Raw genomic sequence first — 25,538 nt, 5'->3', positions numbered from 1 at the left:
AGAGGTCCCCTATAAGACTTATTTTTCTTGTGCAGACTGACCTCCAGTGAAACCATAATAGTGGAAAACATGGCCTAGCCATTGATAGGGACAGTCAAGAATTCTGATTCCATCAACGTGCATGATTCTTCTCCCCAAGGTCCTGTCACTGTTTTCTGATGCCCTGCTCGGATGCCTACTTCTCACCAACTACTGCCGTAACTCTCAAGTCTTTGGCAGCTGTGGGAAGCTGTTACTCTGGGGATTCCCTGTCTCTCCAGGGGCTGGCAGTGCATGCTGGTTGCCATAAGCTCTTCCCCATCTTTTACTAGTAGTATTAACACCTCATGGGTGGTTAACATGTTCATACTCACTTGCTGACTAGTTAAGGGTCACTTCACTCCCCAGTTCAGATAGAAAAGCTGAGTTCCAGGAAGCCAAAGGTGTTTTACAAGTTCACAAAGGTGCTGCATGGCAGAGCTGTCTACTCGTGTGAAATGGTCAATGTGACGAAGAGTGGTGGTTTCTCAATATTCAGAAAGAGCCTTTTTGTCTTCACTTACAACATTGTCTGTTTCCAGTTCAGGAAACTTGAGTTCTCTGTGAGCTGAGTCATTTGGGGAGCCAACTGAGTCAACAGCATCTTGTTAGCAGGTGCATTCCACTCCTAGGCTGAGAAGTAAACAGTTCTGCCAACTTTCTTATCACAATCAATGAAGGAAAGGGCTTTGGACTTGGACAGAGCTGAGTTGGTACTATGTTCCCCATCTGTAAAGTGGGGATTACAATTTTAGAGTTGGTGTGGTGGATTAAATGAGAAGTCATTCAATTAATTCCTCTCTAGCCGCCCTGCTCCATAAGTGTAAGTGCCCCCTAGCGGCACACATACATCTGACGCTTATTTTTGTGTGTAGTGCAAGATTCTAACAGGTTAACTATGAAGTAAACCCTCTAAGAAAACCATTCTTAGTTTTCTGGGGCTATTCTTCTAAAAGACAGCTAGCTGCTAGTTCTGAAGATGCACCCTCAACTGTCTTTGCCTGGATGACTGTCTCTATTGCCTCTTGCTGGTCTACCTGATACTCTGGCAGTTCTGATGTCCCACACGCTTCTTTGGAGTTAACTGACCTGTGTAGTGGGGCAGTTCTGGTAACTTCAGCATCCGCTTTAGTTAGAACTTGGGTGTTTATCAATTTTGAAATAACATATGGAGCCGCAAACTCACTTTGCTTGGGCTTCCTATTCTTAGTTGAGGAAGTAGAGGTTGAGACGGGAAGTGACTGAGGAAGGTCAGATACCAGCCCATCGCCAGAACACAGGTCTCTGCATTCTCCAGTGACAGGGTTTCCCCAAAGTATGCTCCCTACTATGGACCTGGGATGGGCAGTGTTCTATACACACAAGCACCTCTAAACACTAGGGGACTGGTGTCAAGTCAGATTCTGATAGTTAACTTTTAAGGAGACTCTTTTCCCTATATTGCCTCTGCAACCTTCTGGGACATTAGAAAATACCCACTTGGTCAGATTATGAAGCTGACCTAATTGGCTCTGCGAAGCACTTCCACACTTGCTTCAGCTTGGTGCCCATCCTGCAGAGCAACTGTTCTAGTGAACATTAATACTGCTAGTAACTCTACACTCCCTTTTCAAATCCGTCAACACAGCGGCATCATCAGCCTCATTAAAATTGATGTCAACTCAGTGTGACAGGGCTGGAGAAGAGTGAAGGTCACAGTGTAAGAGGAGAACCACCTTTGTGCTTCGGCTTTGCCTTTCTCTGGTGGCAGAAAATGACAGTCCAATAGAAAGCCAGAAGTGGAAACCCTGAATTGTAATTTCTGCTACTACTCTTGGGTGTGGAGTACCAGCATAAGACACTATAGGTAGAGAGCTTGGGGTCGGTGTAGCATGCTGCTTGCTGGTGGTTTATGTAGGAGTGATGGAGAGTGTGACTGAAGGAAGGTGGGCAGTGTCTCTCATACAAGTCTGTCCGCATTTCCAGACTGCATTATCAGAGGTCTGGATTCCAGAAGCAGAAATAAAATGGAAGAGTATAAAGCTGATGACAGGGACATGAAGCAGCCCCAGTGCCTCAGTTTCCCCACTGCTACAACGAACAATAGATCCAGCCTCGGTTTTCCAAGTAGCACAACTTTTAACTTCAAATAATACTATGGAAGGTCACAAGATCACATATGAACGGTGCAGTTGCTGTTTGGAGGGTCAATGCGTGGAAGGTGCATCAGTAAACTGGCCAGACTTCGTCATCTAGACCCCCACACCACCTCTCTAGCCTTTACATTTCATAAATAAATCACTGCAAAATCTGGAAGTAAAAGGACTCAATGATATTCTTTCAGATGGAAGACAACTTCAGAAATATGGTTTTCTTTGTGATCTCATCTCCAAAAAAAGCTCGTCTATCTGAGAATTTTTAAACATTCTTTGGCCATGGGTGGCTAAACATCAAGTTACTGCCACAATGGGCAGAATCATTAAACAGGCTCCTGGAAAACTTCCCCAATGATCCCAGTTAGGAGACCTCTTGTTCCTTGTAAGGGTCAATCACTCCTCTCTCCAGAGTTGGGGAGCTATGAGCACAGCCCTAGGTTAAAGTGGTTCTTCCTCTGTATCCCCGCATTGTGCTTTGTGGGTACTGGGAAAGTTTTGTAAAAGTAGAAAGCGTCATTCAAAGTTAATGGATGGTATTTAACACAGGCAAAGCCTTCATGACTCTAATCGTACTGAATTGAAGGTTTGTTAAACGGCAGTTAGGTGATGGAGAATAGAAATTAAATACAAATAAAACACAATTTTCTTGTAAATCTCTTGGCAAAAGCGAAATTGCACTTTAAAGCCAATGGTAACATTTAATCTTGGTGCGTACTTTTGGGATGCATCACCGAAATTTTAACTTTTTCTGGTTAATAAATGCCAATCTTTAACCCGGTTTTTACATGCATAAAATGCTAATTCATTCCAAGAACCACAACTAAGATTTTCCAAAATAATTCCCAAATCTTCAACAAAAGTACATACTGACACACAGACTTCTCCCCATCCCAAGTCCCTTTCGGGTCTGTAAGAATAAAGAAAATTTCCATCTCTGCCAAAGCTGGGTTGACCTCAGGCAGTGCCCACCCGCTCTGGAGAGCAAGGCTTTTCACATGTCACTCCTCCTTAGCATGCGGATCTTGGTAACAAACCATACTCTGTTTGCCTGTCTGTCAAGTCCTAAATGGTTCAGCCTTGGTATAAAGCCCATTTTCCTCTCAGACCTTTCTGTCTGCAAGGGTCACAGACCATCAGTGCTGCAAGAGACTTCAGAGACCCTTTGGTCACACCCCCTCAATTTTACAGACTGGGAGGTAACCCAGAGGTCAACACAAGGTCACATAGAAAAAAGTGGCATAGCCAGGACTAGAATTCAGATCTCTGGAGATCGGGGACATTCTCTCATTTATGCTGCCCTCCTTTCCTCAGCTCATCAATTATTTGGAAATAACATTATTTTACTAGCTTTCAATGGCTCTAGATTTCAAATATCAAGTTTTAAAGTCTGCCTCATTTACTCCCAGTCTTCAATAATGAGCATTTAATTTAAATGCTTTTTAACATTTTTTACATATTTTAAACACTTTCACATTTCCTCTTAATAACACCTATCTCTAAATTACCAAAGCAGTCAGATTTTAGTGTGTTAGCTGGAGCCTACAAGTTGAGTCTGATTTAAAAATGTAACCATACAACTAGGCTTTACCAAAGAATAACATATTTATTTCACTTAAGTTCTTAAAAATACTTTTTTGGCAGTTGTCACATAAAATGTCCTAACATAAAAAAAAAAAAAGAAGCAAAGCAAAGCATGAAAAACAGACCCAAAATGTTAAGATTTTATTTACAAAGCTTCTTTGTTGTACAGAAAGTAAAAATGCTGTTACAATCTCAGAGTAACTGGTAGCCACGAATGGTTGAGACTCACCGATCACAGCTACCCACGCTACAGCAAGTCTTACACAAAAAAAACCTAACAACGCTTAACAATTTTGTTGGGGCAAAGTCCCCACACTTGGTGGTGGAGTTCCAAGAGGGACTAAACAGGAAGGTGGAATGTCACAGGAACTATTCTTTGGCTCTTTGGGTGGGTGGGTGTCCTGGGGTTTGTATCACAGCTACTTTTAATTTTTTTTTTTTAAACAGCTACCAAATCCATATGAGCAGTCCAACCAACACTGAACAGTTCTTTTTTTGAGTCATCTGGGGTCTTAATCATCTTCTCCTTCATCATCTGTTTCTCTCTTCCTCTTCTCACCTTTCCCACTTTCTTCCTCATCTGCACAGTAACAAAAATCCACTTTGAGACAATTTTAATGACATTCTGTCAAAGTAATGCTAACAGACTAAATACACACGAAAGATGTTAAAAGAATTTTTTTGATAGCTGCGAGATATGTACACTTGGTCGGATCAACAGGTTACTGAAGATATTACTTATGGTGCCACAAACTTAATGGTTCATATGGTCAAGAAAGCTGTTAGATGCCAATTAAAAAGATAAGGCAAATAGAAAGCAAAGCAAACCCATTGGTACTTGGAAACCTAATTATTCCAAGAACATTTTCAACAAGTATCAAACAAAAAGATCCAATTATAAGCCTTCTTTATGAACAAATTCCAAACATAAATCTTAAGCTTGGATGTAACTCAAATGATACAGGTCTAACAACTATAATAACATGGGTGAGGGTGGCAAAGGTTCATATTATTTATAGCAAGAGAAAAAAAATTAATGCTATTAGACCCACCTTCGTCTTCGTCTTCATCTTCATCCTCATCTTCTTCATCAACTTCTCCATCATGTCCAAATTCTTCTTCCTAAAGAAAAAGAAACAGCACACCACTATCAGATCAATTATGCCTCACTGAGAAGCACAAAGGAAACATACTTTGCAAATAAAAAGAACATGCACCAAAGAGAAAACAATGATTTATTTTTTTTCCTTAATACACTTTAAAATTTCCTCCTATGTGACTTATAATAGTCTCTGAACATCTACCAGAGGGTCAGCTGAGAGTTGGTTCCAACTTGAAGGGGATGAATAAAATTTTCTGATTTTACAAACCTCCTTGAGGGTCAAGTCACCACTCTCCCGTCTTCCTACAGCTCTCTCAATTTAAGATTAGATTCTTCTGGCTGAGATCTAAGCCTCAGCCCACTTTCAGCAAAATGTGCATTTTAAATAAAGCATATCTGAGAGAGACAGACAGACACACAGTCTGTATCACACTAGACTACATGCTCTTTTGGGGTAAGACCATGTTCCCTTACCTTGGTTCCCTAATTCTTTAAGTAGGTTGAGCAGCATTTATCAGTTTTCCTACTAATCACTCATCTCCAGCTTCCTCCCAAAGGGACTAAAAGTTACCTTGGAAGGCCAAGCACTGCTCTGTTTAACTAGCATTCAGCAATCACGAGTCATGAAAGAGAGAGATGAGCTAAAAGCTAAACTAACCACCGACATGATTAGTCCATATAATCATTTCAATGAAATATATTCATTTCTTCAGAAGCTCTTTTGTTTTCATTACAAATCACAAGCAAAAGAGTTGTACTAACCTCCCCGCTGACTTCATCTTCATCTTCTTCACCTTCTACATCTTCGTCTTCATCTTCATCCTCTTCTTCATAAAAATCATCCTCTTCATCCTCCTCATCCTCTCCTGAAAACAGTCCAACACAAAATTACTCCTGGTGTCGCACAGGACACAGTACCAAGGTGTTGGCTGTGGGTTGCACGTTGAGTTGAGCTCATGTCAGAGAAGACCACAAAATGCCATAATTTGCTTTTCACGAAATTGCCACAATTAAGCCACTTTGTCTCTAAGATTTCTACAAAGTCAAGAGTCCTAGTTGTTTATAGTTTTACACTGTAACACTTTCTGATAAATACAGGAAGTGAGTGACTGTAGGTATGTATAAAAAGGTCAGTCACAAACCAATAATGTGGTGACGCTTACTGCTAGCACGGCAATACATTTTATTATTATTTTTACCTTTGAAATTTTCGGTACTGTAAAGTTGGGGCGGGAGAATTTATGCTCCTTCTCTTGGATAAACAGTACCATTGCAGAGCCAGCTGCCTAGATCAGGAGCCTAGAGACAGCTAACAAACTGTGGCCCAAAGGGCAAGCTGACTGAAAGGCAACCATGCCTTCACCCCTGTCGCTACTCCATCATATGAAAACTTTACTTCTCTCGGGCCCTAGAGCTTGCTGTGCTCTCCGCTGCCTCAAGTTTTTTATGTATGTTCTTCTCTTGCTTCTCGGCTAACTCGAACTCAACCTTTGAGTCTCCGTTAAATATCACCTCTTCAGACATTCTTCCCAGACCTCTTCATCAAAGTTATATGCTCTTCGAGCACCTGGTGAGTCTCCATTACAATACAGTTTATACATATAATTATTTGGTTATGTCAACATTTCTTTTCCTAGTAGACAATAAATATCAAGAGGACTGGAATTGTGTCTGTCTTATGCCTCCCTCAAGCATTATTTTCCTCCTAAGCAATGGTTGCATATTTGCTGCCTGCCTGACACACTCCCATCACTCTGCAAGGCATGTCCTTCACAGGTTCTAGCACACACTGCCATTCATCCTGTTTAGAGTAAAAATAAAGAACAAGTGGTTTTTACAACTGAAAAGATATAACAGGAAAGAGACCAATACAACACTTCAAACAAGACAAGGTGTCCTCTGCCTATTTTTTTTTTCTTCCCTCTGCCTATTTTATGACTTCCTACCTCAGGTTGCTTTCTAAAGAACTTTAATTCCACCCAGGCGTCTGTGGTAGAGTAGTGAGTATAGCTGCTTTCCACCCAAATGTCAAAAAGTATTTTCATCTTTTCTCCTCATCTCTATCCATATTCTTGACCATTTCTATCTTTTGTGCTTTACTTTTGTTAAAGAAAATATAAAACAATGGCTCAAAACCAGCAAGACTTCTAAGTTTAGCAATACTAGGAGAACAAGTTCTCTTCAGGCTGACTGACATGAAACCAATTACTTTGCTTCCTTTAAGCCTCTGAGGTGAAAAACTTTTTCTACAAAGAATGACTCACGGTAAACAAGTCTGTGTGCTCAGAAACACAAGCTAATCAAGAGGCTTTTAGGCAGAAAAATACAAAAAGATTTTCAAAGATAACTGGAATATAGACATTTGGATAAAATATTTACAAAAAAGAGTAACATTATATATAGATTTTTTCCTCTGATTAATAAGAAGTAAAATGAACTTGTATTACTTTAAAATCATTACCTACTTAAACTCTATCATTAGAATTGCAAAAAATGGTTTTATTTGTATCTGGACAAAACTAACACATACCAAATACCTATGCTGGTGCCCACTGAGTGTGCTGTCCAGATCGATAGCCTCTGCTTAAGAGGTAATCACAGTACTAAGTACACAGGCAAGATAAGGAGAGTGACAAGAGCTAACCCATCTAACTCATCGAGCCTGCAGCACCAAGAAATACTTGGAAGAAGTGTTCACAGAGCTGAATGCTGACAAAGGATAAACAGTCACCAAAAGGAGATCAGTTATAGGCAATACTTTTTGTTGTTATGTGCTGTCGAGTCGCTTGTGACTCATAGCGACCCTATGTACAACAATCCTAAACTCTGCTCTGTCCTGTGCCAATCGCACTGTCTCTGACACTCCCATCCCAATTACCCCAGTCACTGAATCAATCCACCTTATAGAGGGCCTTCCCCTCCTGTGAAATATAGGTCCCAAATCCCTAAGACTGTTTTAATTGCAAACTGTTTTTATTTTTAACCACTGCTAAGGTTCAAATATCCCAGGAGTTTAAGAAATCAAGCACAGGTTCTAGTTCCTAAATTCAATAGAATGGAAGTTTGAAATGCAGAACTTGGTGGTGGTGGGGGTCCTGGACATCAAGCCCACTCACCTTCTTCATCCTCTTCATCGTCCACACCATCCACCTCAGCGTCCGAGTCAGGGGCTTCCTGGTCCTCTTGGTCATAGCCATCCAGATAGGTCAGCTGGGGGAGGAGCTTGAAGACACTCTCTCGGTAATCATTCAAGTTGGTAACCTCACAGTTAAACAAATCCAGGCTTTTCAGATTCTCCAATTTTTTCTGAAGAAAAGGTTCAAAAAGCATAACTAACCAAAAGAATAAAAAGCAACAAACTCATCTTCTGAATAGTTAAAAGTCCAAGCTTTGCTTTTAGTTGCTACCCACTTAGTTTGCACATAGCATAATATTTCAAGCCTCTGCAATATTCTTAAGCACTTAATTTTAACCAGAATTCTCCCTTCTTAAATTTTTCAAAGGGACTATGTCTTCCCCTATGCCTCCCTGTAGCCTAAGAACAAATGTTAATTTTTATCTAAACTAGGTCTTTTCAGAGTATGATACAATCAAACAGCTACCCTTATTTAGGTACTTGTTGAATATCAAATATGCGCTTCCTAAAATGTGGGTAATTAGTCTAAGGAATACTTCAGAGCCTCAGTGGTGCAGTGGCTGCTTCCCCAGGAGAAAGATGAAGTAGTGCACTTCTGTGGTCCCACTCCCTTGGAGATCCTGTGGGGCAGCTCTCCTCTGCCACCTTCAGTCGCTACAGTTTTGCATCAACTCAATGGCAGAAGCAGAAGGTTTTTGGTTTGGTTATAATTTAGTCAACATCAAAGAGCTTGTAGTTTTACTTGGGGATGTAAAATACAAGTATCAGAAGAAAAAATTACAAGAGAAAAAAATAAAAACACTATACAACACAGAGTGGGGATGCAGGTATTTCCTAGTGAGGCAGGAATCAATATAGGCTAGGTAAAAAGACAGACTCATCTAGGGCAGAAACTTCCAAGACAGAAATATCACGTTATTTTGTAAGATGGGCACTTTAAAAACCAGACTTAACTCATGTAAAATTCTTCTCATTTTACCAAACCTTGAAAATTTTGTTGCCTATCTCATTTGTTTGGAACCAGTCTTATCTGTCTAAAAAAGTATCTTAACTCAAGACAGCATTCTGAGTCACCAAAATAGACATTTCTGTGTTTAGACGTTAAATCTCAGGCATATTAAGTTTTGACTAAGGAAAGTAAGGAGAATGGAAAAGTAGAAGTGCCATTACAACAAGTTAAGAAGCCATAACAGAAAACAACTGCAGACCTTCAGAAAGAGGGAGCAGCAGGCCTACTAAACAAGCAAAATGACAAGTACATAGATTCTATACCTTTTAGAAGCAAGCAGTAAGCCCAGAGGGCATGTAGCTACCTTTATAATTTTTAATGATGGTTATGAAGAGAAAAAGTGTAGTTTTCTTTAAGACTGTAGAAAGAGTGAAATAACCCACATCTTTTGACATCTAAAAATTTTTGATGTTTCATGAGGAAGACGTAGCTATCAAGAATAATTAATAGAGCTAAACCTATTTTAATAGTAATATGGATCAGGAAAAGAAAAGGAAATTTTATTTTTTAGGACTTGAAGTACCTGTGTATTTCTGGAGTTACCATATTATTTCAAGAAGCTTTGCTCTACAGCAGAGGTAGCGGACTACATTTGCTGGCCAATTCCAGTCTGCCACCTAGTTCCCTACTCTTTAAACAATCTTGACTTTCCTCATGAAGAGATTGTCACACTGCTTGTTAGGTCTGCTTGAGTTCTCAAGAAAAGTGGTCCCAGTGATTGTACAAGTTGCTTGTGTTCCTTGTAACTTTCAGGTACTTCCTTACTGGGCAGGCTCTGGAGGCCCGTGCCACTTCAGACAACTGGTTAAAACACTGAGAATTTGAGTCTCTTCAGAAAGGCTGACTCCACACTGGTTAAGATTGATCCACAAGTATTTAGGTAGTTGGTCTAAAAATCCTTCATTTAATAGAATGAAACCAGTCAAAATTACTTTCAGGAAAAGATGCACAAAAATGCTTACACCACCTCTAATTGTGTCTAATGCTTTATAGCACTCCAGTTTTACTGACTTTTTTTAGCATAAAGGTTTCTAATGCTCTGATTCAGGAAACCAGAGGAAAAGATGAGATTTTTACCATCTTCCTTCTAAAGGATATACTCAATACATTAGATATACCAAACAGTATGCCAGAAAACATAAGAAAATAAGCATAATTCACAACAGGTTGGGGGGAAATCCTCAGTAACTAATGTACTCTAGAATTGTTTAAAGTAGTAAAATTGTGCTTTGAGGCTTAACAGGCACAAAATCCACTAGACATAGACTATTTAGAGGAACCCAGTGTAATCTGTAGTAAATATTGTTGCCATAATAAACAGTAAACATTTTATTAACAATAATTTTGCTTGCCTTCTTAGAATTTAGAAGGGCTTTGGGGGATGGTTTGGATGGCCCAGGTCTCTTAAAAAAGGTGTCCAAGGAAGTTTGAATTGATGCCTTCTTTTTCTCTCGATTAATGTCCCTGTAGCAAGCAGAGGCATTCACAATCATTGCATTGGCTTTAAGAACTGGCCTCAAAGTAGACGGTGTTCAAAATGTATGTGGTTAATGAGGATGAGGATGGTGTCTGCCCACATAAGTACACTTTAGAAGTCATAATGGACCCAACATTTCCCTCTTTCACCTTCTACAGCCTTCTTTTATTCCCACGTTAGAACTTCAGGAGCTTAGCACCCTCGGGGAATCAGAATACCAAGTACAGCAAAACGGCAGAAGGCAGGCTTTTCCCAGAGAGACCTATGAAGCACAGTGGGCTCTGCCACTGGTTAGCTGAATGTGTGACCCTGGACAAGGGGTCAGTTTCCCTTAAGCCTCAGCTTCCACATCTGTAAGAACAGGATCATACAATTTCTATCTGCTTTGTAAACATGTCTGGAAAATTACTCTAATTAGTGTCCGGTGCAAGGCACATTCTCCATCTTTCACCATGCTGATGAAGACTTTTGTTTATCATACAGCACTGGCCAAGGGCAAAGTTAAGAACCACCGCATGTGAACAACTCCCATACAACATTTGCTTCTTTCTGCTTTGCCTGTGTGCCAGGACACTGGCAAAATACTCTGAATGAAATATCAAAGAGGTCTCAGGTTGCTATTTAAGGCAACAACAGTTAACGATCTAAGATGGAAAATATGCTTAATACTTTGCTCTAGAAAGGGGTTCCTATGCTCAAAGGGAGTTCTTGTGGCCTGGTGGTAAGCACCTGCACTGTCAATCTAAAGGCATGTGGTTTGAATCTACTAGCTGCTCCTCAGAGGAAGATGGGCAATCTCATTCCATTTACAGCCTCTGAAAACTCAGAGGTTTGTTCTGACTAGATGATACATAACAGCAACATGTTCACAGTGACCAAGAATGAACAGGCTTATACTAGCAAATAAGTAAAGGGTTAGTGTAACACACAAAGATCTTTCAAGAAAGCAGCCAACAGGCAATCTAGTGCTCCTGCTGGGATTCCAGCTTTGTACAATAATGATTATGGAATCAATTTAGAGAAGAACGGTGGAAAGAACCATGAACTTGGATTTGAATTCTCATTTTTATTCTGTGATCTATAAGTAACTTAAACTCAAATTTCCTCATCTCTAAAATGTGTACTCATTTTGACTATAGTTATAAGGATACAACTGACGAGTGTAAAAATATCTGAAAAATGCAAAATTTCATAAATATTATGTTTAAGCTTTGGAAATGTTTTGTTTGGAAGAATTTAATAGATATGAGGAAGCATTAAGACTGAGGAAAAAGGGGGGGGTAGCAAATTTCAAGGCATGAGGGTAAGAAAGAAATAGGTTCTCAGCATTTACAAGAAATATGAGCTCCTATGCAGGAGTGACATCCACTGCCTAAATATCATGCCTCCGGAAACTGTGAACTTTGATAAATGTCGACAGTTGTAGAGGGGCTTCAGGCCTTTTTTTCCATAGGGTTACTATGAGTTGTGCTTTACTGGAAGGCAATCAACAACTACAGTTCACTTAACGCACAATTAAAGCAATTCTATAAAAGGGAATTACATCTAATTAGGGGCAGAATCTTGACTAGACAGGAAATCTAGATATCACAATCTTTCTCCCCATGAAACATCATTAGAGTATTTTTAAAAAATGATGTTAATCCAAGTATTTTCATTTGTGACATCAGAAGAGACAGCAGAGGTGTATACCTTATCTTTTCAAGTTCTGCTTTTCTGGATCCTGAAAGACAGTGCCTATCTTCGGCATAGTTCTCTTTAATAATGAACCAAAATATTTTAATCATCAGTAAAAACAAAATACACAAAGAATCTATAGGCCTTTGTGTAGTATGTAAGTTTGATCCCCATCAGCTTTACTAGATTAGAATTTGTTACCAGGGAAAAACTAATAATTTCATAATCTTGGATTTATGGGATTTCCAAGTGGTTAGCAAACATCACAGCCTGATGCATGGCCCCAAATCCTGCATTAAATTGGTCACACTTGTTCCTGTCTTTGGAAGCTCTTTTTTGGCCACTACAATTTCTACAGGGACTGCAATCACATTAGTAGAGCTTCTCAATTTATAAGCCACGGTAAACTGACTGCTTTATCTCAGAATCCCTACACAAAGAAAGGCAGGCAGAGTATTCTCACTGCTTCATACATAAGGAAACTGAGGCAAGAGAGAAGAGGCAGCTTGCCCAAGGTCACACAGTACATATATAATCAAAGGAGACTTGAAACTGGGGAGTCGTTTAGGAATTTCTATGAAAAACTTTAGGACATAGTGACTAGCTAGATAATCAATTAGCAGATCTAAAAGTTAACTGATGCTGCCCTTGGATTATTTAATCTACATTTCACACACAGACCCAGTATAAAGTTTGTACTGTTAAAGTACAGAATGACTTGGTCAGTTTGGGGATAACTCAAGATGCCTAAGGCGGTAGTCATAATAGGAATCAGAAACAAAAGCAATAATGCTAAAATTTCCCCAGAGGAAGGAGCCACCTCAACATTAGACAAAGAGAACAAAGCAACCAGAGTCCTTACTCTTTAAAACTAAACCCCTTTGCATACATGTGTACACACACACACACTCACAATAGTATAAAGACAAACACATACGAAACTACACCACCACATTTTTAAGTTATTATCCCCAATAGTTTCCCCTATTATAAAAGAAATATGAAAATGAAAATGACCAATAAATACGTTTTGGTTCTGGAATGATGGCATTTACTTACCAAGGGCTCCAAGGTGCTGATATCCTTCAGTTTATTTCCACTCAAGTTTAGGTGCGTGAGGTTTGGAAGTTTTTCTGCTAACATGTCCAGACCTCCAAAGATTCTATTTTCACTGAGCTCAAGCTGCAAGAGAAAATGCACACCACACCACACACACCCCATAAATAGCTGATACTATTCTCAAACTGTTAATCAAGATGATCTGACTATTTCTATTAGGGCATGTATTCATCTTGTTTGACTAAATCCAAATAAATAGTTCACAAATTCCAGCAACTCTGAGTAAGGAAAGGAATAGGCGTGACAAGGTAAGGAGTGTTATGTTTTCTTAACCAGATGCTAAGAATAAGTTTGCTTGAGAAGTGGCCTCTATCATCAGTGAATACATTTTCTAACCTAAAAAGTAGGGCAACACAAGTAGGAATTCTTTAAGAAGTTGTAATACACCATCCCTGCCAGGAAGTGTAAATGGCCCGTGCATTCTGAGCAGCTTATTCTGGGTGCCAAGCAAAGCTTGCAGTGCCTACTTGAAATCTAACCAGCTTTTAGCTGTGTTGTTACAATGGGGAGTTCTACACCTGGAAGCCCCCAATGTCTGAGGTCTGCAGTGATAGGCCACACCTCAGAAACCCTTCTTGCAGCTCAAGGATTGCAGGAGGACTGGGGCAACTGCCTTAGGGTTGACGAAATCAGCTCCCTGGAGGCTACTTGTATAAACTTGGCACTAGTTTTTATGAGGACCTACTCTAATTTCTTAGCTGCAGGTCAAATAGCAGGGGCAACAGGTGTGCCAACAAAGGGATGAGTCTTCACCAAAGAGTAGAGTAAAAGAAACTGGAGACTGGAAAGCCCTGTGAGGAGCATCTAACTCAAGCTCTCGATTTTGCTGATGAGAAAACACAGGTACAGAGTATTCCAGACAGTTTCAATTCAGTAACAGTGATCCTGCTTTAATACTCAAGTGCCAAGAATAGTTGGAAGTACTAGAAATACACTAATTCATATGATCTCACAAATCCAGGGAGCTCTGGAGCTTACTGGTAAAGAACTGCACTATCACCCCAGAGGTGGGTAGTCTAAATCTTACCAGCTGCTCCACAAGAGAAAAATGGGCAAGCTGTCCTCCCACATGATTTACTGCCCCTGAAAACCCACCAGAGAAACAGCTATGGGATAGTTTCAACTTGATGGTATACAACAAAAACAATACACGTCTCCAGAACGAGTAGGGTAATTACTTCCATTTACAGATGAAGGAAATGAACTATACAAGACAGCATATAAATCTTTCAAGACAACATGGACTTTACAGTTGGTAGACTTAAAAACAGAAAACCAGATAAGCTCCCTTTTGAGGACTTTAAACCTTCCCCAGCTACATTATGGACCTGTAATAGTAGGAAAATGTCTTATAATTAAGTCTTTGGCACCACCCAGTGAAATGCAGTACATAATAGAAAGCAGCGGAACTTTTGTTACAAATATGGAATATTTCAGAAAAACACCCAATGGGACATTCCCTTTAAATATCAAATGACACTCTAGACTTTAAGATTCAAGTAGCAATGTAATTATGATTTTAGTAAATCAAAATAAAAAGTATGTACGAATGCACAGGACTTTTAAGAGTAACAGAGATGAGTGAAGTCTTGTTCTTATAAAACAATCACTTCTCTAGGTTGATTACAATATTATCCAGATTAATAATAATAATAAAAATAATAAAAAAAATTATCCAGTGGTTATTTCCCTGGTCTGTCCCTCTGCCTGTTTCTCTCTCTGCAGAACAAGGAATCCCACTCAGGAATCCCTTTAATAAAGCTACTTTAGCTTAAAATATATATTTATCTATAGAATATTCACTGTGCATTAATATCTTAGAAAGTAGAAATGTCAAAATCGATCCATCCACTGACTTACTAGAATATGTATGATGAGATGAATCTGTGTATTTTGGAAACAAATGATACTTGCTTATCACTTTTTAAAAATAGTCTGTGTTGGTCAGGAAGAAAATTCAGCCTGTATTACCTGTAAGAATATTTACGTATGATTTATAGGTCTCTCTGCTCTCACCTCGGTAGATCTGTAAAGTAACTGATTAAAGGAGAACTTTGAACACATTATTCTTAGTTCTGTGAAAGCAAAACTTGAAGGCTCAAAATTGTAGAATGTAATGTGAAAACTGTAAAATGCAATGATAACTGGAAGGGAACAGGGAAAATATGGCAGGATTCTGTTAGAAACTTAACTTCCTTTTTAAAAAACAAGCAGTGTGCATGCTTTTATGTATCCATAAAATAAGTTTAGACTAGCTCTGAAATTAATGGGTTCTGTGACAGGTAATGTGCAAGGACAAGAGAAAAAAGTATTTTTCTTAAGTGGTTTATCTTTTCAGAAGGGAGTTTAGAAGAGCGTAGAACAGGTCACCCACTTGGACAGGAAAATATTGTAGCTTCTTTAGAGTTCATTCCTCTAGTCAGTACTAACACATTTCAAACCCTCTAATCTTCAAGAACTACACAACAGGTTTGAATTATTTTAGACAGTAAATGTGAAAATCCTTACTAAAATTTATTCTTAACAGAAGTAAAACCTGAAGAATGAGGTCACTCGACTCAAAGTGTACAAGGAATAAAATCTAGTTAACAGTACTCACAAATTATCCTCCGTAACCTCTATTTATACTATACATCATTTCTAAATACACACCAGTCCTGCAAGGTTAGGTGGTATCATTAGATTTTATGGGTTAAGAAATTGAGCCTTAGAGAGATAAGTAACCTGCAGAAGATCATTCATCAAGGAAAAGATAGACCTGGAATTCAACCCCAGACCTGCTCAGTTCCACAGGCCATGTGCTTTCTATTGTACTTAACAGGTAAAATCATATTCTTTTCTTTCTTGGGATAATTCTTTACTGTTAAAAGAAAAACCACTTACCTTTTTCAATTTCGGTAATTTGGGAAGATTTGAAAATGAAATCAAGCCTACATTTATTAAACTGAGGAACTCTAAGTTCACAAATTCAGCTGTTAAACCCTCAATTTTTCCATCATTTGACTTGCAGTTGTCCAGAACAAGTTCTCGGACCTGTAAATGACAAAAGGGGAGAGGGAAGAAGCCTTCAAAAAACACAGGATAAAATTCCCACAACAAATAAATATAGTTAAATTTCTGACTCAAATCAGTTTTATAAAAGAAAGGACTAAGTCTTTAGAAGCAATATCCTTATCCTTACACGCATGCATCTTAAAGATAGACTGTTACTCAGTATAAAGATTTGAGCTGTCAACCCAAAGTTTCCCAGTTCAAATCCACCAGCCAGGTGCTCCATGGAAGAAAGTTAGGCAATCTCCTCTTGCACGATGTACTACTACTACTTCTCGAAAAACCCACTGGAGAGTCAGCCATAAATTTGGTTCAGTACATAACAATCTAAGATGTGAACAAAGTATACCCTTATATTTTTATGCAAATAAGACATTTTCTAAGTTTGTTTGCCAATCCTTTCCACTTCCATTAAGTACTACTATGCCTGTTTTTGGCAAAATGGAAGCAGCTGGCAAACAAACACTGAAGGTATATATGCAATTGGTATGTGTCATCAAGTCGCCTGCGACACACAGCGACCCTACATACAACATCTCAGAACCCTGCTCTATCTCGAGGGAAACCTCATTGTCACTGATATACCACCCCTATCTCCCTAGTCAGAGTCAATCCATCTCATCCAGGTCTTCCTCTCTTGCACTGTCCCTTGGTCCTTCCAGGCATGACGCCCCTCTCCAAGGTCCCTCCCTGCAACTTGCCTAAAGTATGTCAGATGGAGCTTCAAAATCCTTGCCTCCCAGGAGTAGCCTGGTTTCACCCTCTCCAGGTCGAACCTTTCTGTTCTCCTAGCAGTCCATGGTATATTCAATACTCTCCTCTAGTACCACAACTCAAATACAAGCCTCCCCTTTATTTCTTTTCCCTAGCCTTGTCTCCAACGGAAGGTATTTAGTAAAACTGCAGAGTGAAGGTATCATTTCATCCACCCCATGGTGTGGCCAAGGAGAGATGACCACAAAGAGGAAAGCTTTATTTTTCCCATCAAGATCACTAGGAGATTTAAGCTAAAATCTGTATTAACAGATTTCCCACATTTGATTTTAATTTTTACTCAATTTATTTTGACTCTGGGAAGGAATTAAGATGCAAAAGACCAGGAGAGATCTGGTGGCCTAGTAGCAAAAAGCTGCACTGCAAGATGCTCTGTTGGAGAAGGAGGGGCAATCCCCTCCCATACAGTCAGATCCGATTTGACAGTATACACACGTGCGTGCACACACACAGAGTAAAATTTTTTTTTTAAAAAAAAGGATGCAAAAGACTTAAATTTGTATAATGTAAGAGAATGATCTCTAGGAGGACGGTTAGATTTTAATTTCCTTTTTTTCAGTACATGATTTCCTGTTCTGGTGGTGGTGTCTTGATATTCGGAATTAAAAATCTGGGGCACACGTTGTTCTGAGTCAAAAAGAATTTTGCAAATTTTAAATATGAATCATTTTAATAGTTTACTGTGCAGATCTAGTGACTATCTACCATAAATGATCTTATACTATCATGCTTGTTCTGAGGCTTACAACTTTTTAACATACTTTGATCTACTTTGTTGTTAAGCTCTGACTCATAATGACGCTACACACCATAGGCCAAAACACTGCCTGATCCAGTGTCATCCTCAAAATCTCTGCATCAATCCACCTTGCTAAGGACCACCTTCTCTTTCACTAACCCTCCACTTTTTCTAAGTGGCTTCACATCTTCCAAGACAGACTTGTCTATTCCCCAGGCAGTCTATAGTTCATACAATTATCATCCATCAACACAATTCAAAGGCATGGATATTTTTCTTGGGTCCTCCTTATTTGTTGCCCAACTTAGACAAGTATAGGAAGCAACTGAAAATACCACAGCTTGGGTTGTTGTTGATTGCCTTTGAGTCTGAGCACGACCCAGTGCAATAAATTGATGGAATTTCCTAACTGCTGCTTCCAAGGGCACAGACTGTGGATTCAAGTAAAAGAAAACCATTAATAGTTTTACTCAAAATGATGCAAATGGCCATTTTCAAAGTTCCACAACAAAGACTTCAGAGCAGCAAATCCACATGTATTAAATAGCCACACATGTACCAGGGAGGGAGATACTGATAGTTCTGAAAGAAGCAAGGCCTTATCTACTGAGAGTGCGTTTCTCCTCCTCCCCCGTTAACTCTAATGTTGCTCTAGTAACTGCTATCATTCATGGAACGAGTACTTCTTTTTCTCTGTTCCCACTACCTTTTGAGAGGAGACTTCTGGAGAGTCAGGGACACCTATAACACAAGAACATGCTTTCCACTATGTCACCATTTCTCACTACCTTCTCTGCTCTCTGGAAGCCCTAGTTTCAGGATGCTTTCCAAGTCTACATTTTTACCTGCTAAGAACTTATGCTGCCAACCCAAAAGCACAAGGTCTGCATCCACCAGCTGCTCTGCAAGAGAAGGGCAATCTCCGTGCAGTTTACTTACTACCTCTAAAAACCAGCTTGAGGGTAAGCTATGAAGTCTGTTCCAACTGGATGGTATATAACAACATATTGCTTCTGCCTCCCAGTGTAATCACCTCTCAAATATCTCTCAACTTGCAAAATCCCACTTTAACCTATGCAAAAGATCATGAAAAACTATCACAGCAGATTCTAATGGGGTTACAACATGTATGCCGAACCAAGCAGCAGTAGTCATTAGCAATGAATAAGAAATTGAGGGAGAAAATCTCCAGTTGGTTCAAATATGCAGGTTTAGTTGCTGGGTATGGAAGATGGGTGGAGTCAAGCTTATAATTTGGAGAAATTGGGAAGCATGTTTAACTTTCTTTTATCCACAAGTAGGAAGCAAAATAAAAATACACCGAGTAGACCTGGGACATCACCACAAGCAGAAATGTTACCCCTGAACATAAAGTAGAGACCATGAGAAGGTTTCATTTGGGGTTTTGCCAAGGATGGCAGGTCTGGACAGCCTGTGTCAGCAGCTTTCAGAGAGGTAGTATTTGAGAAAAAACGACCCAATTCTTCTTGCCATCCATTCTTTCCTAAGAGTGAAGAGAGCCAGATGTTCTTTCCCCTCTGAGACACATATGAGAGGATCCAGTAATAGGTGATAGTCTGGGACTATCACCACTTCCTGCTCTACTCCCAGAATATGCCCAAGCTTTTGATCAAGGAGAGTCCCAAGTTCTCCAAGGTTACTGTCAACAAAGAAAAAAAGTGAGGCAGTTACCTTTGTATTTTAGTTACAATTTAGGAAGATAGCTAATCTAATACAGAGTTAGCTAAATTCCTATGTGAAGACATGACTTGACCTTAGGCCCAAGCTTCATCTCAAATTGAATTTAAGGTAAACACAAAATAAAAGAAAAACTCACATTACTATTTAAGTCTAGTTTCTGTTTTCTATCATCTCCAAACAAAGTGGTACTGTTTTTCTATTTTCTTATTGATGAACCTGTATTATATAGTGAGCTTTGAGACCTAATTCTTAAGACTTGATATTTTTGCATAACATTTGTTTCTTTAGAATAGTGTTTACTAAGTTTTAAACCAGTATCTAAATGCCTATAAGGTTCTCTTTTAGGTTATGAGCAATTAGAATTTACTAGGTGAAGGAGAGACAAAGGGGGAAGGGATTTTCACAACCATAGAAGAGAGAGAAGTTATTTCTTTCCTCTTATCCTTTCCCCAATTTGTTCCTGTTTCAAGCTCTCAAAACTTCTCTGAAAAAAAAAAAAAAAAAGATCAATTCTACCAAACTAGTTGGGTGACCTTCCTCATTTTCAACAGTTGTTTCTGCCACTGGATGAGAGCAGGGTAGGGCGGGGATAGGGAAGTATTAAGGATTTTGAAATAATTTTGACTTATCAATTATTTTCGTTAGAATTAAGCATTCTAAAGCGGCTAAGCAGTGGGAAAGAGCTAAGTCACAGTGATACTGGACTTCTCTGGGGCAGCCAGAAGACGATGGAGGATGACACACTGGGCTTATTGAAAAATAGGCTGTCTCTTGGGGAGGGGTGGGCAGGGAGAAAATTGCGCCAATGAATGAATGAATGGAAATACAAAACCTGTTAAAAAAAATTTAAAAAAAAAAAAAGGCTGCTGTAGATATGGGAATAGAGATGAAACAAACAAGTCCAAACCTACAGGTTTTTGGGGAAGAGCCACACCTTCACCAGCAGCACTACAGAGAAGAGACAGACCGACATACATCCATTCAGACCAAGCCATCCTTGCCCCTCAGTGCGCATGAACAGGGGAAAGTGAGCTTCATAATACCAAACACCATCAATGCACAAATTTAAATATTACTGAGAGTTACCCAGCCTATATGCCTATTTCTGATCAGTTAACAGATGTGTTGCATTAAAAAAAAAAATAAAATTAAACTTTGCTAAGTGAGTGAAGAGGGTGTGTGACTTCTTTTTGCTTATTGTGGCCCCTATTTTGGAGCTTTTCTGTATCTTAAATTTTCCTTTAATTAAAATATTATTTATACAAAAGAAAAAATTTGTTTTTACATAACCAATGATAAACTGCTTGAGCTTAAAATTACATTATTATAGAAACTTAAGTTAGAGGGGGGAATAAAAATAAGAAAGACTTAATGTGAGAGAAATACAAATTCTCTTGGTAAATGAGGACTGAAGAAAGAAGAGGGGGGCAATATAGGAATTGTCTCAATCTGGCATAGAGCACACATCAGTGTTCCACGAGCACAGACTGTGAACCACAGGAAGCAATTGCTTGGCTTTCTATCACTAAACAAAAACTCCTACAAAGTCAGTATCAAAGCTAACTCTGCTCCCAGAAGAGGGATGTGTTCATAATCGAGAGAGCAACATGTTTGGGGAAACAGGAGGATTAAAAGAACACATATTCTTTTCTAAATTGATACAGCAACTTAAAGTTCATGACCGAAAAGTCATCCTTTATCTCACTTTATTAATAATTTTTGTGATATCCTACTTCTAGAACTTTGCTATCAGTGAAGTGACAATATATACAATCCTATAAAAATAATTCCTACTCTCGTCTGTTTTAAAATGGTAATGATTACTTTAAAATGCCATCTTCTCTATTGAGAACACGTTATTATAGAAAAAGTGGTTCTGTATTTAAGAGGTAAAAATCTAAAACCACCCCACAACTAATCCATTGCCCATTTCTTTTTTTCAGAAATAAGCACCCCTTATGGAAAATAAACATAGCTGTGTTTACAAGGAATAAATCCATCCTGCGTGCCAGAACAGAGTATACCCCATAAGGTTTTCAAGGTTTAATTTTTGGAAGCAGGCCGGTTTTAAAGAGTTTATACCAAGGCTTATTATTAAGAATCAAGGTTGTAGTGATACAGAAATTGGGGGGGGGGCCGATAAGACTCACTACTTTATGTGTCAGGTTCCTACTAGACACTGGCCAAAGAACGAAATGTTGCCTGGGTCTCCTTTGAACTTAAAAACAAAAAAGTCCGTACACATCACATGTTCTTAAAAACACACATTTGCAATCCAACTTTCCCTTATTTAGATCTCTGACATTAAAACCATTAAGGTTAATTGGGGGATGAAGATATATATATATATATGACCATCCATCTGTTAACAGTATTGCTGTGTACTGCTGAGTCAGAACCGACCCATAAATGATCCTCCAGGTTTTCAGAGGCAATAAAGCATGAGGGGAGGGAGGCTGCCCATCCTCTTTCCACTGAGCAGATGGCAGATTTGAACCACGTGGCTTGGGGATTGCAGTGCAGTTTCTCACCACTAGGCCACCAGAGCTCCCTATCACCATCTATTCAAGAGAAAAAGCCGCCTTCCTAATTTTCCAAATGGTAGGAGTTTGCACCCAGAAGCCAAGCCTTTTCTCTCACTGGTTCCTGATTTGGGCCAGTTGCCCAATTAAGTCAGAAAAACTACACTTCGACAATTTTAACTGCAGTGAGTCCAATGGTGGACTCTTCTCTGCGAGTTCACGAGGTCAAACATATTTTTATAACGCTGCATAATTACTTTTGTCTATTTCCTTAAGTACACACTGAAGTTTTCCAGAGATTACATGATATCCTCACTCCAATATTCACGAAATATTCTAGTATTCTTGTATTTTAAACATTTTATTTCAAATAAAGACCATTATCAATATTCTTTTGACTCTTTGAGATTTACGAATGGCAAAGGGTCTTGAGAGAACAAGTTATTGGCGTCGATAAATACGACCGTTTACAACTTCAGGCTGCCAGGTGAAGATCCACATAGCATACAAAAGGAACCACGTTTCTAGCCGAATTGGATTTAAAAGCCCTCATCCTGGAACTCTTCATGTATTTTAAAGAACATGTGTTGTCTTTGTATAAAATTCTTCTCACACATAATGTGTGTATTTCTTTTGAAATTAATATTTTTTAAAGAACTTTTATTTCCCCCGTAGAGTGAGTTTGGTTTTTTTGGAGTGAATTTTTTTCTCTCTCAGCTGAGCACCTTAACCCTTGGAGAGCCCTTAGGAGTCTTCCTCAATCCTGGCTAGCACCCCCAAACCTAAGCACTTTCCTGAAGCCTTTATGACTGTCCTTGAGCAGCAGGGGTCCCATTGGTTTCCAGGTGATGGGCCCAGGAGTCCCGGCACTCAGATGTCTAACTCGTGTGGTCACTCAAGGCGGCAATGAGATCTGAGTGTGTCCTCCAGGCCAGTGCTGTTCAGTACCCAAGTCACCAGCCACATGGAGTGTTCGAACCCTTAGCTGTTACTAGTGTGACCAACAACCGGACCTTTACGTTCTATTTCATTTTGATGCCTTTAAAAAGTCGCATCGGTCTGGCCTGCTCTGGGGAAGGTGAGGCCCAAGTTGATTATGTGAAAAATTCCCACGTATTTTTAAAGCTTAACATTTTACTTATTTCATGCACGAGGACAACTCCACACGCCGGCAACACCTGGCCAGCTGGACTTCACTCTCACTGGGCTCCGTAACAGTTAACTGAGCTTCAAAAACGATTTTAATTCTTACATTTGGGAGGCTGGTGAGTTTTAGGTCAATGTCATTCTTTCACATTGTGTTTATCGGTAACTGCACGACAGTAAAGGTCTGGAATTCAGGCCTCCAGGTGAGAACACATCAACAGGGGAACCTGACCCAGCACATGGTGAACACAAAATGTCTGACGGCGGGGCTGGGTCAAACCTTCCTCTTCAACCCGGGGCAGCCGACCGACATGCCCACTCTCACGTCTTCAGGGAGCCTACGCCGCGAATCTCATTTCGGGGTGACCTCCTAACCGGGGTGCAAAGCACACAAAGTCTCGTGCACACCTGGTAAACCCTGGCGCCCGGATTCCCACAAGTTCCGTACTAGTTAAGCACAACTTCTTGAGTCCCCGAGACGACAGGGACGGAGTAAAAGCACCTCCAGGGCATGGCTCCGACCAGAGAAGGCCACTCACCCGAGGACGGGGTGCTGGCGGGGGCGCGGGAAACAGGGCCCTGCACGCGCCCGTCGGGCACTCGGGCGGAGGCGGGAAGCCTCCCGATTTCAGAGGAAGGGCCCCAGTGGGAAGATGAGACTCTTAAAGGCCTGGCCGGAGCACATGCGGCTGCCCCGGCCCCACGCCGGCGCCCACAAGCCGCAGGACGCACGGTGTGCCACCCCGGGTCGCCCTCGAGCACGTGCGGGAGCAGAGGCCGCTCGGCCCGCGGAGCCCAGCGGAAGGCTCACGCGGACCCCCAGCGCGCCAGGCCCCGGGCCGAGCCGGTCGCCAGGCGTTGCCCTTTTAAGAAGAGGGGGAGGGGGCGGCCGCGCGCCCAAGAGGCGATGAGTCGGCGGCGGCCGAAGCGCGCGCCTCCTGCTAGCGTGAGCCAAGCCGGGGCGGCGCGGGCGGAAAAATAAACCGCCGTCTGGGCCCGTGGAGCGACGGCAGAGCCGACGCCGGGGACGCGCGGGCACGGCGACCGGGCCAGGCCTGCGAGCCGGTTCACCCGGCGGAGGAAGACGAGCGCCCGCCAACATGGCGCTGTGTCTGCCTGTGGCGCGCCCCGGCTGGCGCGAGAAACGGCCGCCCGCCCACACCGAGGGGCCAGCCTCTCTGGGCAGGGGCCCCCGGGCTCGGCCGCAGCGGCGTGGGGGGAGGGCGAGGCCACCGCGCCACCACGGCGGGCCCGGGCCGGCCGCTCGAACCCGCCACGGGAGGCCGGCCCGGTGCACGGGAGCGGAGCGAGACCGAGAAAAGGGGAACAAAGTTTTATTTTTAGGCTTGAAAAATGGCGGGAACTACGTCCTTTTTTTCAAACTTGGCCCGGGAAGGGGAGGCGGTTGCGCCACCGCCGTCGCCGCCCGGGCCCGCCCCTCCCCCGCACCGCGTGCGCCAGGCCGCGCCCGCCCGAGCCCCCCAAGGTCCGCGGGGGCTCCTGGTGTCCCTCAAAAAGGGGAAAAGTAGCCCCACAACCACCTTCACCCTGCAAGCCCTGCACTCTTGCCAGGCCAGCGCCGACCACGGGGCTGGACCGGGGCTGCCCCCGCCCTGCTCGCGCCCCGCTCTCTCCGGTCGGCCCCGGGGCGCGTGGAGGTCCGGCGGGCCCGCGGAGGACCCGAGCCAGCCGCGCGGCTTCCCCAGCGGGCCCGGCCTCCGCCCGGTCGCGCATCCCGGGGAGGCTGCAAACATGGCTCCCAGTGTTACACAACCCCCGCCTCCCTCCCTCGCCGCCGGCCACACGCACACGCGCTCCCTCCGGGAAAGGACTTCGGCGGGCGACGAGCTCAAAGTTTGCTTCCTCCCCTCTACCCCATGGCCTTCCCGGGGCGGCCGCGGGGGCCCGCGGGCGCCAAAGAGTTAAATCCTCGCGCGTTGAGCTCCCCCCTCCGCGCCCTCCCGCCTTCCCTGCCCGAGCCCGCGAGCTGCGCCCTTCCCCGCGCCGGCGCTGGCCAAGCCGTGGCCCCAACCCCGCAGGTGGCCACCATAACATGCAAGTCATTGAGGGGAGAGGGCGCCCGCAGGGGCTCTGCTTACAGCTGCCGGGGTCTGGTTCCTCAGCTCCAAGTGGATCCTTCTCTCCATGGTGCCCCTCTCTCTTCCCCCCTCTCTTCAAACTTTACTTTCCGCGGCGGGGGCGGAGGGGGCGGAGGGGGGAGAGGCGTCCGGCCTGCGCAGCGAAGACCGTCGGAAGCGGGGTGCTGGCGGCGGAGGCCGGCGGCGCGGTCCTGGGCGGCGTGCGGCGGGCGGGCGGGCGAGCGAGCGGAGCCCCTGGAGCCAAGTTACTCA

General features: G+C 42.0%; 1 protein-coding gene across 1 annotated transcript; it reads right to left on the bottom strand.

Annotated features, from left to right (window-relative positions):
* Positions 1-4,246: 4,246 nt before the first annotated feature.
* On the bottom strand, positions 4,247-25,334 carry ANP32B (acidic (leucine-rich) nuclear phosphoprotein 32 family, member B). Its single transcript, XM_006886871.1, has 7 exons — positions 25,287-25,334; positions 16,138-16,287; positions 13,195-13,317; positions 7,953-8,142; positions 5,599-5,702; positions 4,787-4,856; positions 4,247-4,314 (listed from the first exon to the last, which is right to left on the bottom strand). Exons 1-7 carry the CDS (start codon positions 25,332-25,334, stop codon positions 4,247-4,249), a joined length of 753 nt encoding a protein of 250 aa, XP_006886933.1.
* Positions 25,335-25,538: the final 204 nt, after the last annotated feature.

This window comes from Elephantulus edwardii, unplaced genomic scaffold (genome assembly GCF_000299155.1).
Source record: "Elephantulus edwardii isolate Elephantulus edwardi_28Jun2011 unplaced genomic scaffold, EleEdw1.0 scaffold00052, whole genome shotgun sequence".
Taxonomy (NCBI): domain Eukaryota; kingdom Metazoa; phylum Chordata; class Mammalia; order Macroscelidea; family Macroscelididae; genus Elephantulus; species Elephantulus edwardii.
The sequence above is the reverse complement of the archived record's forward strand: the minus strand, read 5'-3'. Positions and strand labels throughout refer to the sequence as shown.